Genomic DNA, 17,470 nt, shown 5'->3' with positions numbered 1-17,470 from the left:
TACTATTCCATAAGCTTGTCTCATTGACTTGTCTGCCAATTGTAATGAGAACAAGGCAGGTTGTACCTCAATGATCCCCAGCCTCTCTATTACAGAGAGTGGCATAAGATTTATCCCTGACCCTAGATCACATAGAGCTTTTTCAAAGCTCATGGTGCCAATGGTGCAAGGTATTAAGAACTTGCCAGGATCTTGTTTCTTTTGAGGTAGAGTTTTCTGAATCCAAGTATGTAGTTCACTAATGAGCAAGGGAGGTTCACTTTCCCAAGTCTCATTACCAAACAGCTTGGCATTCAGCTTCATGATAGCTCCTAAATATTGAGCAACTTGCTCTCCAGTCACATCTTCATCCTCTTCAGAGGATGAATAGTCTTCAGAGCTCATGAATGGCAGAAGGAGGTTTAAGGGAATCTCTATGGTCTCTGTATGAGCCTCAGATTCCTCTGGATCCTTAATAGGAAACTCCTTCTTGCTTGAAGGACGTCCCAGGAGGTCTTCCTCAGTAGGATTTTCGTCCTCCTCCTCCCTTGTGCATTCGGCCTCTTTGATCACATCAATGGCCTTGCACTCTCCTTTTGGATTCTCTTCTGTATTGCTTGGGAGAATACTGGGAGGAGTTTCAATAACTTTCTTACTCAGCTGGCCCACTTGTGCCTCCAAATTTCTGATGGAGGATCTTGTTTCATTCATGAAACTGAAGGTGGCCTTTGACAGATCAGAGACTATATTGGCTAAATTAGAAGTGTTTTGTTCAGAGTTCTCTGTCTGTTGCTGAGAAGATGATGGATATGGCTTGCTATTGCCTAGCCTAGTGCGTCCACCATTGTTAAAACCTTGTTGAGGTTTTTGTTGATCCTTCCATGAGAAATTTGGATGATTTCTCCATGATGAGTTATAGGTGTTTCCATAAGGTTCACCCATGTAATTAACCTCTGCCATGGCAGGGTTCTCAGGATCATAAGCTTCTTCAGAAGCTGCCTCTCTAGTACTGTTGGATGCATGTTGCAATCCATTCAGATTTTGAGAGATCATGTTGACCTGTTGAGTCAACACTTTATTCTGAGCCAATATGGCATTCAGAGCATCAATTTCAAGAACTCCTTTCTTTTGAGGTACCCCATTATTCACGGAATTCCTCTCAGAGGTGTACATGAACTGGTTGTTTGCAACCATGTCAATGAGTTCTTGAGCCTCTTTAGGCGTTTTCTTCAGGTGAATAGATCCACCTGCAGAATGATCCAATGACATTTTCGAAAATTCAGAGAGACCATAATAGAATATATCTAATATGGTCCATTCTGAAAACATGTCAGATGGACATCTTTTGGTCAGCTGCTTGTATCTTTCCCAAGCTTCATAGAGGGATTCACCATCTTTTTGTTTGAAGGTTTGAACATCAACTCTCAGCTTGCTCAGCTTTTGAGGAGGAAAGAATTTATCCAAGAAAGCAGTGACCAGCTTATCCCATGAGTCCAGGCTATCCTTGGGTTGTGAATCCAACCATACTCTAGCTCTGTCTCTTACAGCAAAAGGGAAAAGCATGAGTCTGTAGACTTCAGGATCAACCCCATTTGTCTTTACAGTCTCACAGATCTGCAAGAATTCAGTTAAAAACTGATAAGGATCTTCAGATGGAAGTCCATAAAACTTGCAGTTTTGTTGCATTAAAGCAACTAGTTGAGGCTTAAGCTCAAAGTTATTGGCTCCAATGGCAGGAATGGAGATGCTTCTTCCATCAAACTTGGACGTTGGCTTTGTGAAGTCACCAAGCATTCTCCTTGCATTGTTATTATTATTATTTTCGGCTGCCATCTCCTTCTCCTGTTCGAAAATTTCTGAAATGTTATTTCTGGATTGTTGTAATTTAGCTTCTCTTAATTTTCTCTTCAGAGTCCTTTCAGGTTCTGGATCAATCTCAACAAGAGTGCCTTTATCCTTGTTCCTGCTCATATGAAAGAGAAGAAAACAAGAAAAGAAAGAGGAATCTTCTATGTCACAGTATAGGGATTCCTTTATGTTAGTAGAAAAAGAGGGGAGTAGAAGAATGAAGAATGTGATTCGGATTTTTGGATGAAGAGAGGTGGAGAGAAGTGTTAGTAATTAAATAATTAAATAGAAGAAGAAAAGAGAAGAGAGATTTCGAAAATAATTTTGAAAAAGGGTTAGTGATTTTCGAAAATTAGAAATAAATTATAATTAAAATTTAAACATGAAACAATTAATTAATTAAAAAGAATTTTTGAAAAAGAGAGAGATATTTTCGAAAATAGAAGAGGGAAAAGTAGTTAGGTGGTTTTGGAAAAGATAAGAAACAAACAAAAAGTTAGTTAGTTGATTGAAAAAGATTTGAAATCAAATTTTGAAAAAGATAAGAAGATAAGAAGTTAGATAAGATGTTTTGGAATCAAATTTTGAAAAAGATAAAATTTTTGAAAAAGATAAGATAAAAGATAAAAAGATTTTTAAGAAAAAGATATTTTGAAAAAGATTTAATTTTTTTAAAATTACTTAACTAACAAGAAACTACAAGATAAGATTCTAGAACTTAAAGATTGAACCTTTCTTAACAAGAAAGTAACAAACTTCAAATTTTTGAACCAATCACATTAATTATTAGTGAATTTTCGAAAATTAGATGTAAAGATAAGAAGAAGATTTTGAAAATAATTTGAAAAAGACTTTTGAAATTTTCGAAAAAATATAAAAAATGAAAAAAAAGATTTTGAAAAGATAAGATTTTTAAAATTGAAATTTTGACTTGACTTGTAAGAAACAACTAATTTTAAAAATTTTTGACCAAGTCAAACCAAAATTTCGAAATTTTGGAGGGAAATAAGGAAAAGATATTATTTTTTTTTTGATTTTTGAATTTTTAATTATGAGAGAGAAAAACAACAAAAATATTTAATGTATGAAATTTTTAGATCAAAACAATGAATGCATGCAAGAATGCTATGGATGTCAAGATGAACACCAAGAACACTTTGAAGGTCATGATGAACATCAAGAACATTATTTTGAAAAATTTTTTTATGCAAAGAAAACATGCAAGACACCAAACTTAGAAATCTTTAATGCATGGAAAATATGAATGCAAAGATGCACATGAAAAACAAGAAACAACACAAAACAAGAAATCATCAAGATCAAACAAGGAGACTTGTTAAGAACAACTTGAAGATCATGAAGAACACTATGAATGCATGAGATTTTCGAAAAAAATGCAAGAAAAATTTTAAAAGCATGCAATTGACACCAAACTTAAAAATTGACTCAAGACTCAAACAAGAAACACAAAATAATTTTTTTTTTATGATTTTATGAATTTTTTTTTGAATTTTTATTAATTTTTTCGAAAATAAAGTTTAGAAATTTTGAAAAATAAAAGAAAAATTTTGAAAAATTCAAAACCAAGTTTTTGGCGCCGTTGCCGGGGATTGTTCGAGTATGGACAACTGACGGTTCATCTTGTTGCTCAGATTAGGTAATTTTCTTTTCAAAAATCTTTTTTAAAATTTTTCTTTTATTTTTCGTTTTTCTAAACTTTATTTTCGAAAAAATTAATAAAAATTCAAAAAAAATTCATAAAATCAAAAAAAAATATTTTGTGTTTCTTGTTTGAGTCTTGAGTCAATTTTTAAGTTTGGTGTCAATTGCATGCTTTAAAAAATTTTTCTTGCAATTTTCGAAATTCCATGCATTCATAGTGTTCTTCATGATCTTCAAGTTGTTCTTGACAAGTCTTCTTGTTTGATCTTGATGATTTCTTGTTTTGTGTTGTTTGTTGTTTTTCATATGCATTTTTCGTTTGTTAGAGTCCATGCATTAAAGATTTCTAAGTTTGGTGTCTTGCATGTTTTCTTTGCATCAAAAAATTTTCAAAATTATGTTCTTGATGTTCATCATGATCTTCAAAGTGTTCTTGGTGTTCATCTTGACATTCATAGTGTTCTTGCATGCATCTTGTGTTTTGATCCAAAATTTTCATGTTTTGGGTCATTTTTGTGTTTTTCTCTCATCATAAAAAAATTCAAAAATAAAAAATATCTTTTCCTTTTTTATCTCCTAATTTTCGAAAATTTGAGTTGACTTAGTCAAAAATTTTAAAAATTAGTTGTTTCTTACAAGTCAAGTCAAATTTTCAATTTTAAAAATCTTATCTTTTCAAAACTTTTTCAAAAATTAAATCTTTTCCTTTTTTCTTATTAATTTTCGAATTTTTTTTAAAAATATTTTTCAAAATCTTTTTCTTATCTTTTACATCATATTTTCGAAAATTAGCTAACAAGTAAATGTGATTGATTCAAAAATTTGAAGTTTGTTACTTTCTTGTTAAGAAAGGTTCAATCTTTAATTTCTAGAATCTTATCTTTTAGTTTCTTGTTAGTTAAGTAATTAATTTTAATTTTAAAAAATTAAATCTTTTTCAAAACTAATTTCAATCATATCTTTTTAAAACCATATCTTTTAAAATAATATATTTTCAAAAAAAATATCTTTTTAATCTTATCTTTTCAAAAATCATATCTTTTTATCTTATCTAATTATCTTATCTTTTTATCTTATCTTTTTCAAAATTTGATTCCAAAACATCTTATCTAACTTCTTATCTTCTTATCTTTTTCAAAATTTGATTTCAAATCTTTTTCAATCAACTAACTAACTTTTTGTTTGTTTCTTATCTTTTCCAAAACCACCTAACTACTTTTCCCTCTTCTATTTTCGAAAATATCTCTCTCTTTTTCAAAAATTCTTTTTAATTAATTAATTGTTTCATGTTTAAATTTTAATTATAATTTATTTCTAATTTTCGAAAATCACTAACCCTTTTTCAAAATTATTTTCGAAATCTCTCTTCTCTTTTCTTCTTCTATTTAATTATTTAATTACTAACACTTCTCTCCACCTCTCTTCATCCAAAAATCCGAATCACATTCTTCATTCTTCTACCCCCTTCTTTTTCTACTAACATAAAGGAATCTCTATACTGTGACATAGAGGATTCCTCTTTCTTTTCTTGTCTTCTTCTCTTTCATATGAGCAGGAACAAGGATAAAGGCACTCTTGTTGAAATTGATCCAGAACCTGAAAGGACTCTGAAGAGAAAATTAAGAGAAGCTAAATTACAACAATCCAGAAATAACCTTTCAGAAATTTTCGAACAGGAGAAGGAGATGGCAGCCGAAAATAATAATAATAACAATGCAAGGAGAATGCTTGGTGACTTCACAAAGCCAACGTCCAAGTTTGATGGAAGAAGCATCTCCATTCCTGCCATTGGAGCCAATAACTTTGAGCTTAAGCCTCAACTAGTTGCTTTAATGCAACAAAACTGCAAGTTTTATGGACTTCCATCTGAAGATCCTTATCAGTTTTTAACTGAATTCTTGCAGATCTGTGAGACTGTAAAGACGAATGGAGTTGATCCTGAAGTTTACAGACTCATGCTTTTCCCTTTTGCTGTAAGAGACAGAGCTAGAGTATGGTTGGATTCACAACCCAAGGATAGCCTGGACTCATGGATAAGCTGGTCACTGCCTTCTTGGATAAATTCTTTCCTCCTCAAAGCTGAGCAAGCTGAGAGTGGATGTTCAAACCTTCAAACAAAAAGATGGTGAATCCCTCTATGAAGCTTGGGAAAGATACAAGCAGCTGACCAAAAGATGTCCATCTGATATGTTTTCAGAATGGACCATATTGGATATATTCTATTATGGTCTCTCTGAATTTTCGAAAATGTCATTGGATCATTCTGCAGGTGGATCTATTCACCTGAAGAAAACGCCTGAAGAGGCTCAAGAACTCATTGACATGGTTGCAAACAACCAGTTCATGTACACCTATGAGAGGAATTCCGTGAATAATGGGGTACCTCAAAAGAAAGGAGTTCTTGAAATTGATGCTCTGAATGCCATATTGGCTCAGAACAAAGTGTTGACTCAACAGGTCAACATGATCTCTCAAAATCTGAATGGATTGCAACATGCATCCAACAGTACTAGAGAGGCAGCTTCTGAAGAAGCTTATGATCCTGAGAACCCTGCCATGGTAGAGGTTAATTACATGGGTGAACCTTATGGAAACACCTATAACTCATCATGGAGAAATCATCCAAATTTCTCATGGAAGGATCAACAAAAACCTCAACAAGGTTTTAACAATGGTGGACGCACTAGGCTAGGCAATAGCAAGCCATATCCATCATCTTCTCAGCAACAGACAGAGAACTCTGAACAAAACACTTCTAATTTAGCCAATATAGTCTCTGATCTGTCAAAGGCCACCTTCAGTTTCATGAATGAAACAAGATCCTCCATCAGAAATTTGGAGGCACAAGTGGGCTAACTGAGTAAGAAAGTTATTGAAACTCCTCCCAGTATTCTCCCAAGCAATACAGAAGAGAATCCAAAAGGAGAGTGCAAGGCCATTGATGTGATCAAAGAGGCCGAATGCACAAGGGAGGAGGAGAACGAAAATCCTAGTGAGGAAGACCTCCTGGGACGTCCTTCAAGCAAGAAGGAGTTTCCTATTAAGGATCCAGAGGAATCTGAGGCTCATACAGAGACCATAGAGATTCCCTTAAACCTCCTTCTGCCATTCATGAGCTCTGAAGACTATTCATCCTCTGAAGAGGATGAAGATGTGACTGGAGAGCAAGTTGCTCAATATTTAGGAGCTATCATGAAGCTGAATGCCAAGCTGTTTGGTAATGAGACTTGGGAAAGTGAACCTCCCTTGCTCATTAGTGAACTGGATACTTGGATTCAGAAAACTCTACCTCAAAAGAAACAAAGATCCTGGCAAGTTCTTAATACCTTGCACCATTGGCACCATGAGCTTTGAAAAAGCTCTATGTGATCTAGGGTCAGGGATAAATCTTATGCCACTCTCTGTAATGGAGAGGCTGGGGATCATTGAGGTACAACCTGCCTTGTTCTCATTACAATTGGCAGACAAGTCAATGAGACAAGCTTATGGAATAGTAGAGGACGTGTTAGTAAAGGTTGAAGGCCTTTACATCCCTACTGATTTCATAATCCTAGACACTAGGAAGGAAGATGATGAATGCATCATCCTAGGAAGACCTTTCCTAGCCACAGCAGAAGCTGTGATAGATGTCAATAGAGGAGAGTTAGTCCTTCAATTGAATGGGGACTACCTTGTGTTTAAGACACATGGCCATCCCTCTGAGACAAAAGAGAGTAAGCATGAAGAGCTTCTCTCAGTTCAGAGTCAAGAAGATCCCACACAGTCAAACTCTAAGTTTGGTGTTGTGAGGCCACAACCAAACTCTAAGTTTGGTATCAAGACCCCATATCCAAACTCTAAGTTTGGTGTTGGGACTACACACTAACATTGACCTGATCACCTTGTGGCTCCATGAGAGCCACTGTCAAGCTATTGACATTAAAGAAGCGCTTGTTGGGAGGCAACCCAATTTTATTTATCTAATTTTATTTTATTTTGTTATTTTTGTGTTTTAGTAGGTACATGATCATGAGGAGTCACGAAAAAATCAAAAAAATTAAAAACAGAGTCAAAAACAGAAGAAAAAAATTTTTCACCCTGGAGGTAGCGCAGACTGGCGTTCAACGCCAGTAAGATGCATCTGGCTGGCGTTCAACGCCAGAACAGAGCATCTTTCTGGCGCTGAACGCCCAAAACAAGCAACAACCTGGCGTTAAACGCCAGGATGGTGCACACAGAGGACAAACTGGTGCTGAACGCCAGGAACAAGCATGAAACTGGCGTTCAACGCCAGAAACATGCATTACATGGGCGTTTAACGCCCAGAACGAGCATCAATGGGCGTTTAAACGCCAGAATGATGCATGAAGGCATTTTACATGCCTATATGGTGAAGGAATGGTATTTGTTTTCACCACAGGATCTGTGGACCCCACAGGATCCCCACTACAGGATCTGTGGACCCCACAGGATCCCCACCAAACATATTCCCACTTTACTCCCCAATCCTAATTTTTGTGATGTGATTTCCCCATGTCACAATTCCCAATCTTCTTCATCAATCACCTTAATTCCTCTTCCCAATCACCCCATCCACCATTCACATCAACCTCCTCTTTCCCATAAACCCCACCTACCCTCATAAAATTCAAATTCAATTATCCTATGCTTGCTGGTTTTGAATTTTCGTATTTCTTGTTAGTCCGTTTTCTAGGTTTCTATTGTCTCATTTTTAAAATTATTATCCCATTGTTGTCAAATGTTTGTGTGCGTTAATGTTTCTGAAATTTCGCACAATTGTTTGTAAGCAAATTTGATTCATCATTTGTGTTAACAAGAGCTTGCAATCGCTGCATATGTTTTTGCATGGACAAGTTGTGTTGAAGCCAATGAAAATTCTTTGATAGTCCTGCTTAGGGTCCTCATATATTTGTCGATGTCACTGAATCCCTCTTGGAATTCTTGTATGTCCTTTAATAACTTCTGTTAGTTTTGTTAATTTTTTATTTTGCTAATATTTGTTACTCCTTTCTCTTGCTTAACTTATTTAATACTCCTGTTAGAAATCTTGTTTACCCTTTGATAACTTCTACTATTCAGGTTAATTTTTTTATTTCGGTGAATCTTGTTAGTCCTTTTTCTTGGTTAACTTATGTGATTTTGTTAATTTTATCTAGTTGCTGTAAATTCGTTGTCCGAGGTAGGTTATCGAGAATTTTAATTGATTGTTGACAATCATACTTGATAGAGCAATTGATTTTGAAAGAGCTTGCATTCACCGCGTTTCTTTTGCCACGAGTACTTGTTTTGAAGACATTGAAAATTGATTGTTACCCCTGCTTAGGTTCATGATACATTTGTATTCGGTCCTGAGTCCCCCTTAAGAATCGTTACTAATATTTCATCATTCATGTTATGCTTGCTAGTTTTGAATTTTTCTATTTCTTGTTAATCTTCTTTCCAAGTTTCTTTTGGATGATTTTAACATTAATTTTCCCATTCTTGTCAATTTTTTGTCTGAGTTAATGTCCCTAAAATTTTGCTTGATTGCTTGGTAGCAAGTTTGTTTTATCAATTGTTTTAAAAATACCTTTCAATCATTGCCTATATTTGTGCACGGAGAAGTTGTGTCGAAGACAATGAAACTTGTTCGTAAGTCCTCTTTAGGGTCCTCACACATTTGTCGATGTTTATGACTCCCTCTTGGAAATCTTGGGCCTTTAATAACTTCTGTAAATTTTGCCCCATCTTTGTTAGAACCCGTGTTACTTAATTTTTCTGATATCGCAGTGGGTTGTTTAGAAGCTTCGATTGAGAAACTGCTTTAAAAGGTGCTTTCATTTACTGCAATTGTTTGGTTTCACTGTTCAATTTCAGGATTTGCGGGACAAGATGGACAACATATCAGAACGATTGGCGGCCTTCGAGGCAAAATTGCTTTGTTTGAGGGTTTGCTGGTGCAAATACTAGCTGTCGCTCACCTTCACCAAACGATGGGCGACTGCCTCGGCATGGTTTCAAAGGCCAATCTGACTCTAGGAGACACCGTTAACGTTGCCAGAGGTGTGCATCTATCTCCTGTGGCAGGAAATTCAGCCTCAGTCCAGGAGCCTTTGGACCACCAAGTCATGGGAACTGCTGGGTCTATGTTGCCACCACAAGGCAGAGCAACGGAGAAAGGAAAGGGGAGCCTAAAGATACCTTCTCCAGATAGTTCACTATTCGATTTGGTGGCACCAAACTCACCTACTGATGATATCGATCTATTCATTGATGAGCGAGATCAACTCCAAGGATCACCAGTGGGTCGAGTATAGAAAGGTCCGCCGAAGGTAATAGTCTACAGTGGCCTTCGGGTATAGCCAAGAAAAGAAGCACTGGGTCAAATATGGCAAGGGCCTATACTAACATGCCATCAGTGTTCTCCAAGGACAAGGTACGTAAAGATTTCTTAACAACTTTTCCCTACCATTTTAACTCCAATCGTTGGAACCTTCCTGGAGACAAAAACTTCCTTCATGTTGCATGCACAGAACCTTGTTAATCTAGAGACGTGGAACCAGTTTGAATCTACAACACAACTTTGTGGGTTGTTCAACTCTACACCAGTGCCAGTGCCAGAATTAGACCCAAAACCTGGGAGTTTCGTGATGACAGGGGATGGGACACCAGAATTCATGTGGAAAAAAATGAAGGAGCTAATGCGGGAGGTTGCCAATAGGCCGCGATATAGGAGACCCATCATCTGACAAAGCACTCGCGTAAGAGGAAGCCGACACAACAATAGGGTGATTTCGCTGCTGCCTAGATCCCCAAGGTATGTTTCTTTTCCTGCATTGTTCCATTAAGGCATTTATAGAATACACAATCCTCAACTATCTTCGTTTATATTCCCATATACTGCAGTGGTTCGAGACACTGTTCAAACCAACACCTGGGATGGGCCTTTCGCTGTAGCAGTGTAAGCTAGCTACTTACATATTCAAGAAGCCCAAGAAAGCTGAAGAATACGAGTACTTTCTTTTATCCTTGTAGCCTCATTTTGGTGTGAATTTTAATTTATCATGTGTGCTTGGAATAACTGATAGTGTGAACACCTTTCAGGGAAGTTCTTTTTCAGTTTACAGAATTCAACATGCCAAGAGGAATCTTTATTTCCCTATGTCCGGAGTACACTCCACACATTGATGTAAGTTTTGATGAGGCTTGGCATCGGTACAATAAGTCAACAACCACATTCGGTGCATGTAGTAGTTTGCAGTCTAGGTCGTGAGTCGTTTGTTCAGTATCTGATTCAACCTATACTTTTTCATGCTGGTTGTCAACACGATGTGTCTCTTGGGGTCTCGGTAATCTGTGAAGAGCATGTCACCAGGAGCATGGTTCTTGCCGTCCTTTTTTGTCGCAGATATATTGCAGGATAAACCTATAGCAGATATCCGAGGGAAGTATGAGCGCAACTGGATGCATGAGACCAATCAATTAGAGCATGTACGGTTTATTGTGGTTGTGGTATTTTATTTTGTATGCTGGTGTAATGTAAGTCACTGTTTTGTGCCATGACTTTGCAGGTGTTTGTTCCCGTATACGAACCCCCCATGCATGGTACTTGCTGTTCTTGGACGTCAAAGACACAAAACTGTATGCCTTAGATGTTGACAGAAACCCTCAGAGTATGGAGCGCAGGGAGGTCAACATGCGCCACATTGTAAGTGCATAAACCCCACTACCTTTCTGTGATTATTGTAATCGTGACATTACCCCTAATGCATGCACAATCTGATAATACTTTATTCCGAATGAATATGTAGTGCCACCTTCTGGGCAAGCTCTTTGTGATGGATAGGAATGTCATGAGCTTCATGCATGCAGACCCAAATCCCACAACTTGGGGGAGCTTCATCTATCCTGATACCATACCAACTTTGTTGAGCAGGTGTGTTCATGCATTTCCAAATTTATTGTGATTTACTGGCATTACCTGCAGCACCATGTTGCATCTGTAGAGAAGTATGTTTGGTGTTGACACCTAATTTGTTTTCTAGAGCCACCAGAGCGGAGTCTGGATGTTACATTGGTTGCAGCAAGAAGGCACCATATCGGGCAAGATAAACTCACCCATGGTAGGCGCCACTTCTGTAGACTTTTTTGAGAGTCATAAAATGTTAGTTACGCATCATGTGTTCTACTCGTCTCACTTTGATGTCGTCTTCTTTCTTTTAGGTAGACAGTGACTTCGTGAGGATGAAAATTGCTACAAACATAGTACGGTCCGAGATGAATGAGGTAGGGGGATACATTGACGTCATGGCCGAAAGTCTTTGGAGTTCATTGGTTGGCCCTGCTGCCTCAGTACCCTGACAGCCATGGCCTTGCTGGCGAGAAGTTTCGTGCCTTCAAAATTGGAAATGTCTTGCCAGCCTTTTGAACCCTCCCGCTTTTTGGATCGTTGCAGCTTTGGTGTTGAAATCCATGTGCTTTTGTAAAATATTTGTCTAAACACGTGGATTCTGTAATGGAACTACATTAAGATATTCCATTTGCTGCTGCAAAATATTTGTTAGTGCATGTGGATTATCTGATGTCATTTAGGTGACCATCATGGCATGCCCTTTGACTACTTGATATAGGGCTGGGTCTGAAGGGTTTATGATAGCAACGTAGTAGTAAAGTCACATTTTGGTTAGCATCACAAATTTCTTTTGGCATGTGTCCTCCGTGTAAATTAGGTGGAATACTTAAGTAATATGCCTTATTTCATTTGACCTACAATGTATATCATCCATCAACATGGACGGTTGATGTGTTTATGTTACAAAATATATATTTACTCAAATATTTGAGGCTGTTGGGTTATAATTTTGTTTATTAGTTAATAAAGCATATTTAGATGAATCATTGATATTAGGTAAACCAGAATCAAACTTGCAAAGAGTAAGAATAGGAGTAATAAGATTAAGACACAGGACATAATAAGTTATTATTATTATTATGATTATTGAAATTCACTTGCTGATCACAATTGTATATACCTTTGGAATTACAAGAATTGGATTTAGATCTGCAATGATTTAAAGAAATAGTACTAGAGCCAACATCTAAACATGATGGAGTAAAATGATTGTGTTTAGAAATAATAGAATCAGAGTCAAGACATAATGGGTGCATATAAGTTAAATTAAGGGAATTCAATTTAGATTTGGATGAAATTAAAGAATTAGTACTAGAGCCAATGTCTAAACATGATGGAGTAATATGATTGTGTTTAGAAATAATAGAATCAGAATCAAGACATAATGGGTGCTTATCATTTAAATTAAGGGAATTCAATTTAGATTTGCATGAAATTAAAGAAGTGTTCTTTTCAGAATTGCTATTATTGCATTTCACAATTTGGTCTAAATTACAAGAGGCTACTAAAACAGCTTTATTGACCATTTGTTGTGCACAAGCACTATCATTCACAAAAGAAAATGAAGAATTACAATGATTAGAATTCACAGAAAACAAGAGACACTTCAGCATTAACACTAATTAAACTGGATCAGGTCTAATCATACCACAGTTAATTTAGTTAAAATGCTTGCGACAATTACTAGTAAAAGAGCAGACAGAAAATTGATGGAAGTTTGGTTTGAGATTTTTAGACTCACTGATGAGAAATTAAATGAGATGGGTCATAAGGAACCAATAATAGAACTAGTGATAAAATCAAATCAAGGAAATCAACATTTATATTAATAGAAACAACAATTAATGAAAAAGGAAAAAATACTGTCACATTTTCAGTTTTCTATCATTTCTAGTTTTCTTCATAGATTCTCTATTATCTGCAGGTTCCCACTTTTTAATCAATAGGTTGCGTATTGCTGTTTTGACAGCTTTAGCTGCAGCCAAGAAAGCACTCTCATCAATAGAAGCACTTCCTTGCAATGTTTCTAGCAGCTTCCCTCCGCTAGGTAGCTCATCATGTCCCAAAACTATGATTATAACTTTCATTCGTGCGTCCACACTTTTTCATTCTTGACTAGCCGCAGGTTTCGCGACGAAAATAACAATTCAGCTAAGCTAATAAGATACAGTGCTTTGTTTTGGTCTATACTAATAAGTAGCTATTTCTTCAAGCCCAGTGTGTTGTACCAGATTAAATAATAAGTCGTTAATTACTATAGAATAATGTGTGACAATCCATCAATAACTATCATACACAACAACTAGGTAACTCTAAAATCAACAACCACACCCTACTACAAGCAAATTCAGCAACAATATAGACCAGTGTATACAACGTCTGCACCGAACGGTTCCCATATACAACCTTGCTCCTTTGACTCAGCCATCATATGATACTTTCGAACATGGGTGGGAAGTCAACTGTCTTGGTGGTATTAAATTCGATTGGACCACCTCTCTGATCCTGTTTATAATTAACAAACCACATCAACTTTATAACCTCATTTAGTATCAACAAACATATACGCCATAAAATTAAATAGCGTCAACTATTATCACTTGTTGGGTACCGAAAGGAACACAAAATGAAATTGACACACCATATAATCAAACTGGGAAAAACAATACAGAATGGTTCTAGCATGAATTTTGTAGTCAAAATAAACCACAATAACAACCCCACTTACATGTGCAGGTGAAGCTTGCTTTCCTTGACTTGACCCCTCCAGGTTACCTGGCACTGTTGTAGGTTCAGCATTTGGGCATCGAGTTCGCCTATGGCCTACACAGCCACACGTGCTGCATTGCCGCCGCTTTACCCCTCGCATGCCCACCGGGTCGTTGCTGCGTCCTGTCCCTTTCATCCTAACACCAATTGGATCTTTCACCAACTCCCCCTGCCCGACAACGTTACTTGTCTCCGCAACATGGGATTCAAGCATGCTCCTTTCTTCTAACATATGCGTGTCCCGAACAACCTTTTCGACATAATGCTTAAAGTCCTCCTCTCTAACACATGCAACTTTGGCAAAACTTTTGCAGTGCTAGAGGAATGAACCAACCCTACTTCGGTACAGCGCAACATCATCACCAGCTCGACAACTCAGGCTTTCCTGAGCCGTATCATCCTTTGCCCATTTCGACCATTGCTTCAGGACAAGGCTCTTCGGCAACGACTCCATATCTAACCTTACCAGTATTGCTAGAATGTGCATACAGGGAAGTTCGAGCGACTCCATCCTGAGACAACTACATCTAAATGAATTATCTGCGGCTAGATGGTGTACATTCCACTGTATCTGTGGTTTGCGATACTTCTGTGTCACATATATGTAACCCTCTTCACGCTCTATGCATTCCAATATAGTCACCCTAACACACCTCTTAAGACACTCACGATATCTTGAAAAACTTTTCCTCTTAAAACTCATCGCACCAGACTTCTCAAGCTCTGGGAACTCTGTCTGAAGGACTGGGATCCCATACGATGATCAAAAATTGAGCTCCTCCTCATTGTCTCTTAGGAAATCAACACAGCACTGAAAATTCGTTATAAACTCAAGGATGCCGTATCTTCTTTCGACAAACCTCCCTAGCTTTGCGTGGAGTGACTCACACCGAGAGGTTGTTCTAATACCAGTAAAGAACCTGCCACGTATGTACGCCGTGGCCCACGAGGACTTCTTCTCGTAAATATCCTTTACCCACGCCACTTCCCTTACACCGTACTCCTCCATCATCGCTTCCCAAAGTTTCTCAAACTCCTCTACCTCCAGGTCAGCAAGCATACAATGCCTAAACAAGGTCGTGAAGCGCAGTTTACAGACGTTTGATGTCGTATTCTTCAATAAATGCCAAGCACATAGGCGATGATGGGCACTTAGGAATACCTCCTGAATAGCTAACCTCATCGATCAGTCACTGTCTGTTATCACCCCAGTGGGAGCTTTGCCCTTCATACATTGCAAGAAGGTTCACAATACCCAAACATATGATGCCTATGACTCACACGAGACCATTGCAGTTGCAAACACGCAAGTTTGGTTGTGGTGGTTAACTCCAGAAAAGACAATCACTAGGAGATTGTACTTGTTCCTCCCATAGGTGGCATCAAAGGCCAAAACTTCCCCAAAAATGTTATAGTCATCCTGGCTACGACCATCACTCCAAAAGATATCACACATGTTTTGCCCTGGACCGACCTCATACCTCTAGAAGAGTTTTTCATCTACACGGGCAGCCCCCTCCAACACCCTTAACACTGCATTAACATCACCGTTTTGCAATAGCCTCTGCCGCCTAACCTCATTGTACAGGTCTCTCTTAGTAAAAGGAACGAGGTTGAACCCACCATCCTGTGTAGCAAATGACTTGTATATCTTAGGAATCGAGATCCCAACTTGCCTCAAGCTATCTATGTGAGCTATATCAACATCAGAAACCTTCCGATGTGAAGGTACTTTACAAATTTCACGGGTAGTAGCTCATGGTTATGATCATCCACAAAGCGTGACACAAACCACTTCCCTGTCTTACCATTCGGTTTTATCCGCATTTCGGCAGGACATCCATACCGAGTAACAACCTTGTGTTCCCTCTTCCTATCCTGCTTGTCTAGCCATTTTTTGTCTCTGTAACCTTGCCGGTTGCACAAATACATGTATCTAACAAACTCTCCTTTCTTGTTCTTCAATTTGTTCCCCTGTCATATCACAAAACCTTTTGCTCGGCTATACTCTTCGTAAAAAACTGTGGCCTCTTTTGGACAACTAAACTCCAACTTCAACACATCCTCTGCACTTAACAGACATGCCTCTGACGACTTGCTAAAATTACCTGGTGCTTGGTTAAAAGAATCTCCATCGTAGCCATCTTCCTCCATCTCAATAACCAACCCCTCTTTGAGTAAGAAAAATAAATTAAGCCACAACAGTGGTTAGCAAAAAATTAGAAAACAATAACCATGTACAGAACACTAGCATGAACAAAAACAAATAACAGATCCATGCAACTGTAATACACACTCGAACCACTACACTCTAACCTGGAACACAATCAACTAACATATCTTGCTAAAATTCCTACTTTAAAACTAACAATTTCCTAAACCTGAAGTTTTCACCATGTTATCAATGGTTATACACACACAAGTACCTACAACCGCGACATTCTATCTAAGTAATACCTATAAGGACCCAACATTTTAGCCATCTACTGCCACGCCTTTCACTCATCTTCCTGACATACACGATCTTTCCTATACTTTCCTACTAAAATAATACACACTAATTCCTCTTTCCCTTACTAACCAGTGACATATTTAACTACCTGCACAATGCTAACGGGAATCTATAATTACTTTTGCCGACTGATTATAAATCCATGTCACAAATAAAAACCCCAACTGCAGAACCCACCAATCAATCATACACAGCGTAATTTTTAGCTCTCTAATTCGAACAACTGCAACAACACAGCACACGAATCCAAAAATTTCAAAAAATAAAAAACTTTGGTACCTTACTTAGAACAAGCACGAATGCCTCACTTTGTTCCGGTAGTGCACGACCATCTAACCCCAGCGACATCAAGCCTCAAAACCTCCACTTGGAGATGCAGAGCAACCATCACTCAAAATGCTCCAAAGAAAACTTAAAGGAGACAATTGCGCTTTTTTTATTTTTTTCTATTAAACTTTTACTCCACTTGTGAAGCCACAACACATCTGCTCACTATTTTCCATTCCATCAATTTATACCACAACCCTTTTTAGTTGGTCAAAATAGACAATGCACATTCTAACTCAAGGACAATTTTGTACTTAACCACTTCAGAACAAGACAAATCCTAAATTGGTAACTTGTTCGTACATGGAACATTGGAGTTCTGTTAAAGTACAACGGAATACCTATAATTTTCCTAGATTTTAATGTTTTTAAATCTCAAAATAAAATAAAAAAATTCAAGTAAATGGAATTGTTTCAAACTTTTAGGATACATTAATGTGAAATCAAAATCCGACATTTTTCTTTCTTTTTCGTACAATAAT

The 17,470-nt window shown here is 37.4% G+C and overlaps 1 protein-coding gene and 1 non-coding gene across 2 annotated transcripts; one reads left to right on the top strand and one right to left on the bottom strand.

The window, feature by feature from the left end:
* Positions 1 to 1,306: 1,306 nt before the first annotated feature.
* LOC130983860 (small nucleolar RNA R71) lies at positions 1,307 to 1,410 on the top strand. Its single transcript, XR_009087831.1, has one exon. It is a non-coding gene; the product is annotated as a small nucleolar RNA R71 (small nucleolar RNA).
* Positions 1,411 to 15,632: 14,222 nt separating this feature from the next.
* On the bottom strand, positions 15,633 to 16,284 carry LOC130981124 (uncharacterized). The gene is made up of 3 exons (XM_057904746.1): positions 16,258 to 16,284; positions 15,958 to 16,123; positions 15,633 to 15,880 (listed from the first exon to the last, which is right to left on the bottom strand). Exons 1-3 carry the CDS (start codon positions 16,282 to 16,284, stop codon positions 15,633 to 15,635), a joined length of 441 nt encoding a protein of 146 aa, XP_057760729.1.
* Between the last annotated feature and the right edge of the window lie 1,186 nt (positions 16,285 to 17,470).

This window comes from Arachis stenosperma, chromosome 5 (genome assembly GCF_014773155.1).
Source record: "Arachis stenosperma cultivar V10309 chromosome 5, arast.V10309.gnm1.PFL2, whole genome shotgun sequence".
Taxonomy (NCBI): domain Eukaryota; kingdom Viridiplantae; phylum Streptophyta; class Magnoliopsida; order Fabales; family Fabaceae; genus Arachis; species Arachis stenosperma.
The sequence above is the reverse complement of the archived record's forward strand: the minus strand, read 5'-3'. Positions and strand labels throughout refer to the sequence as shown.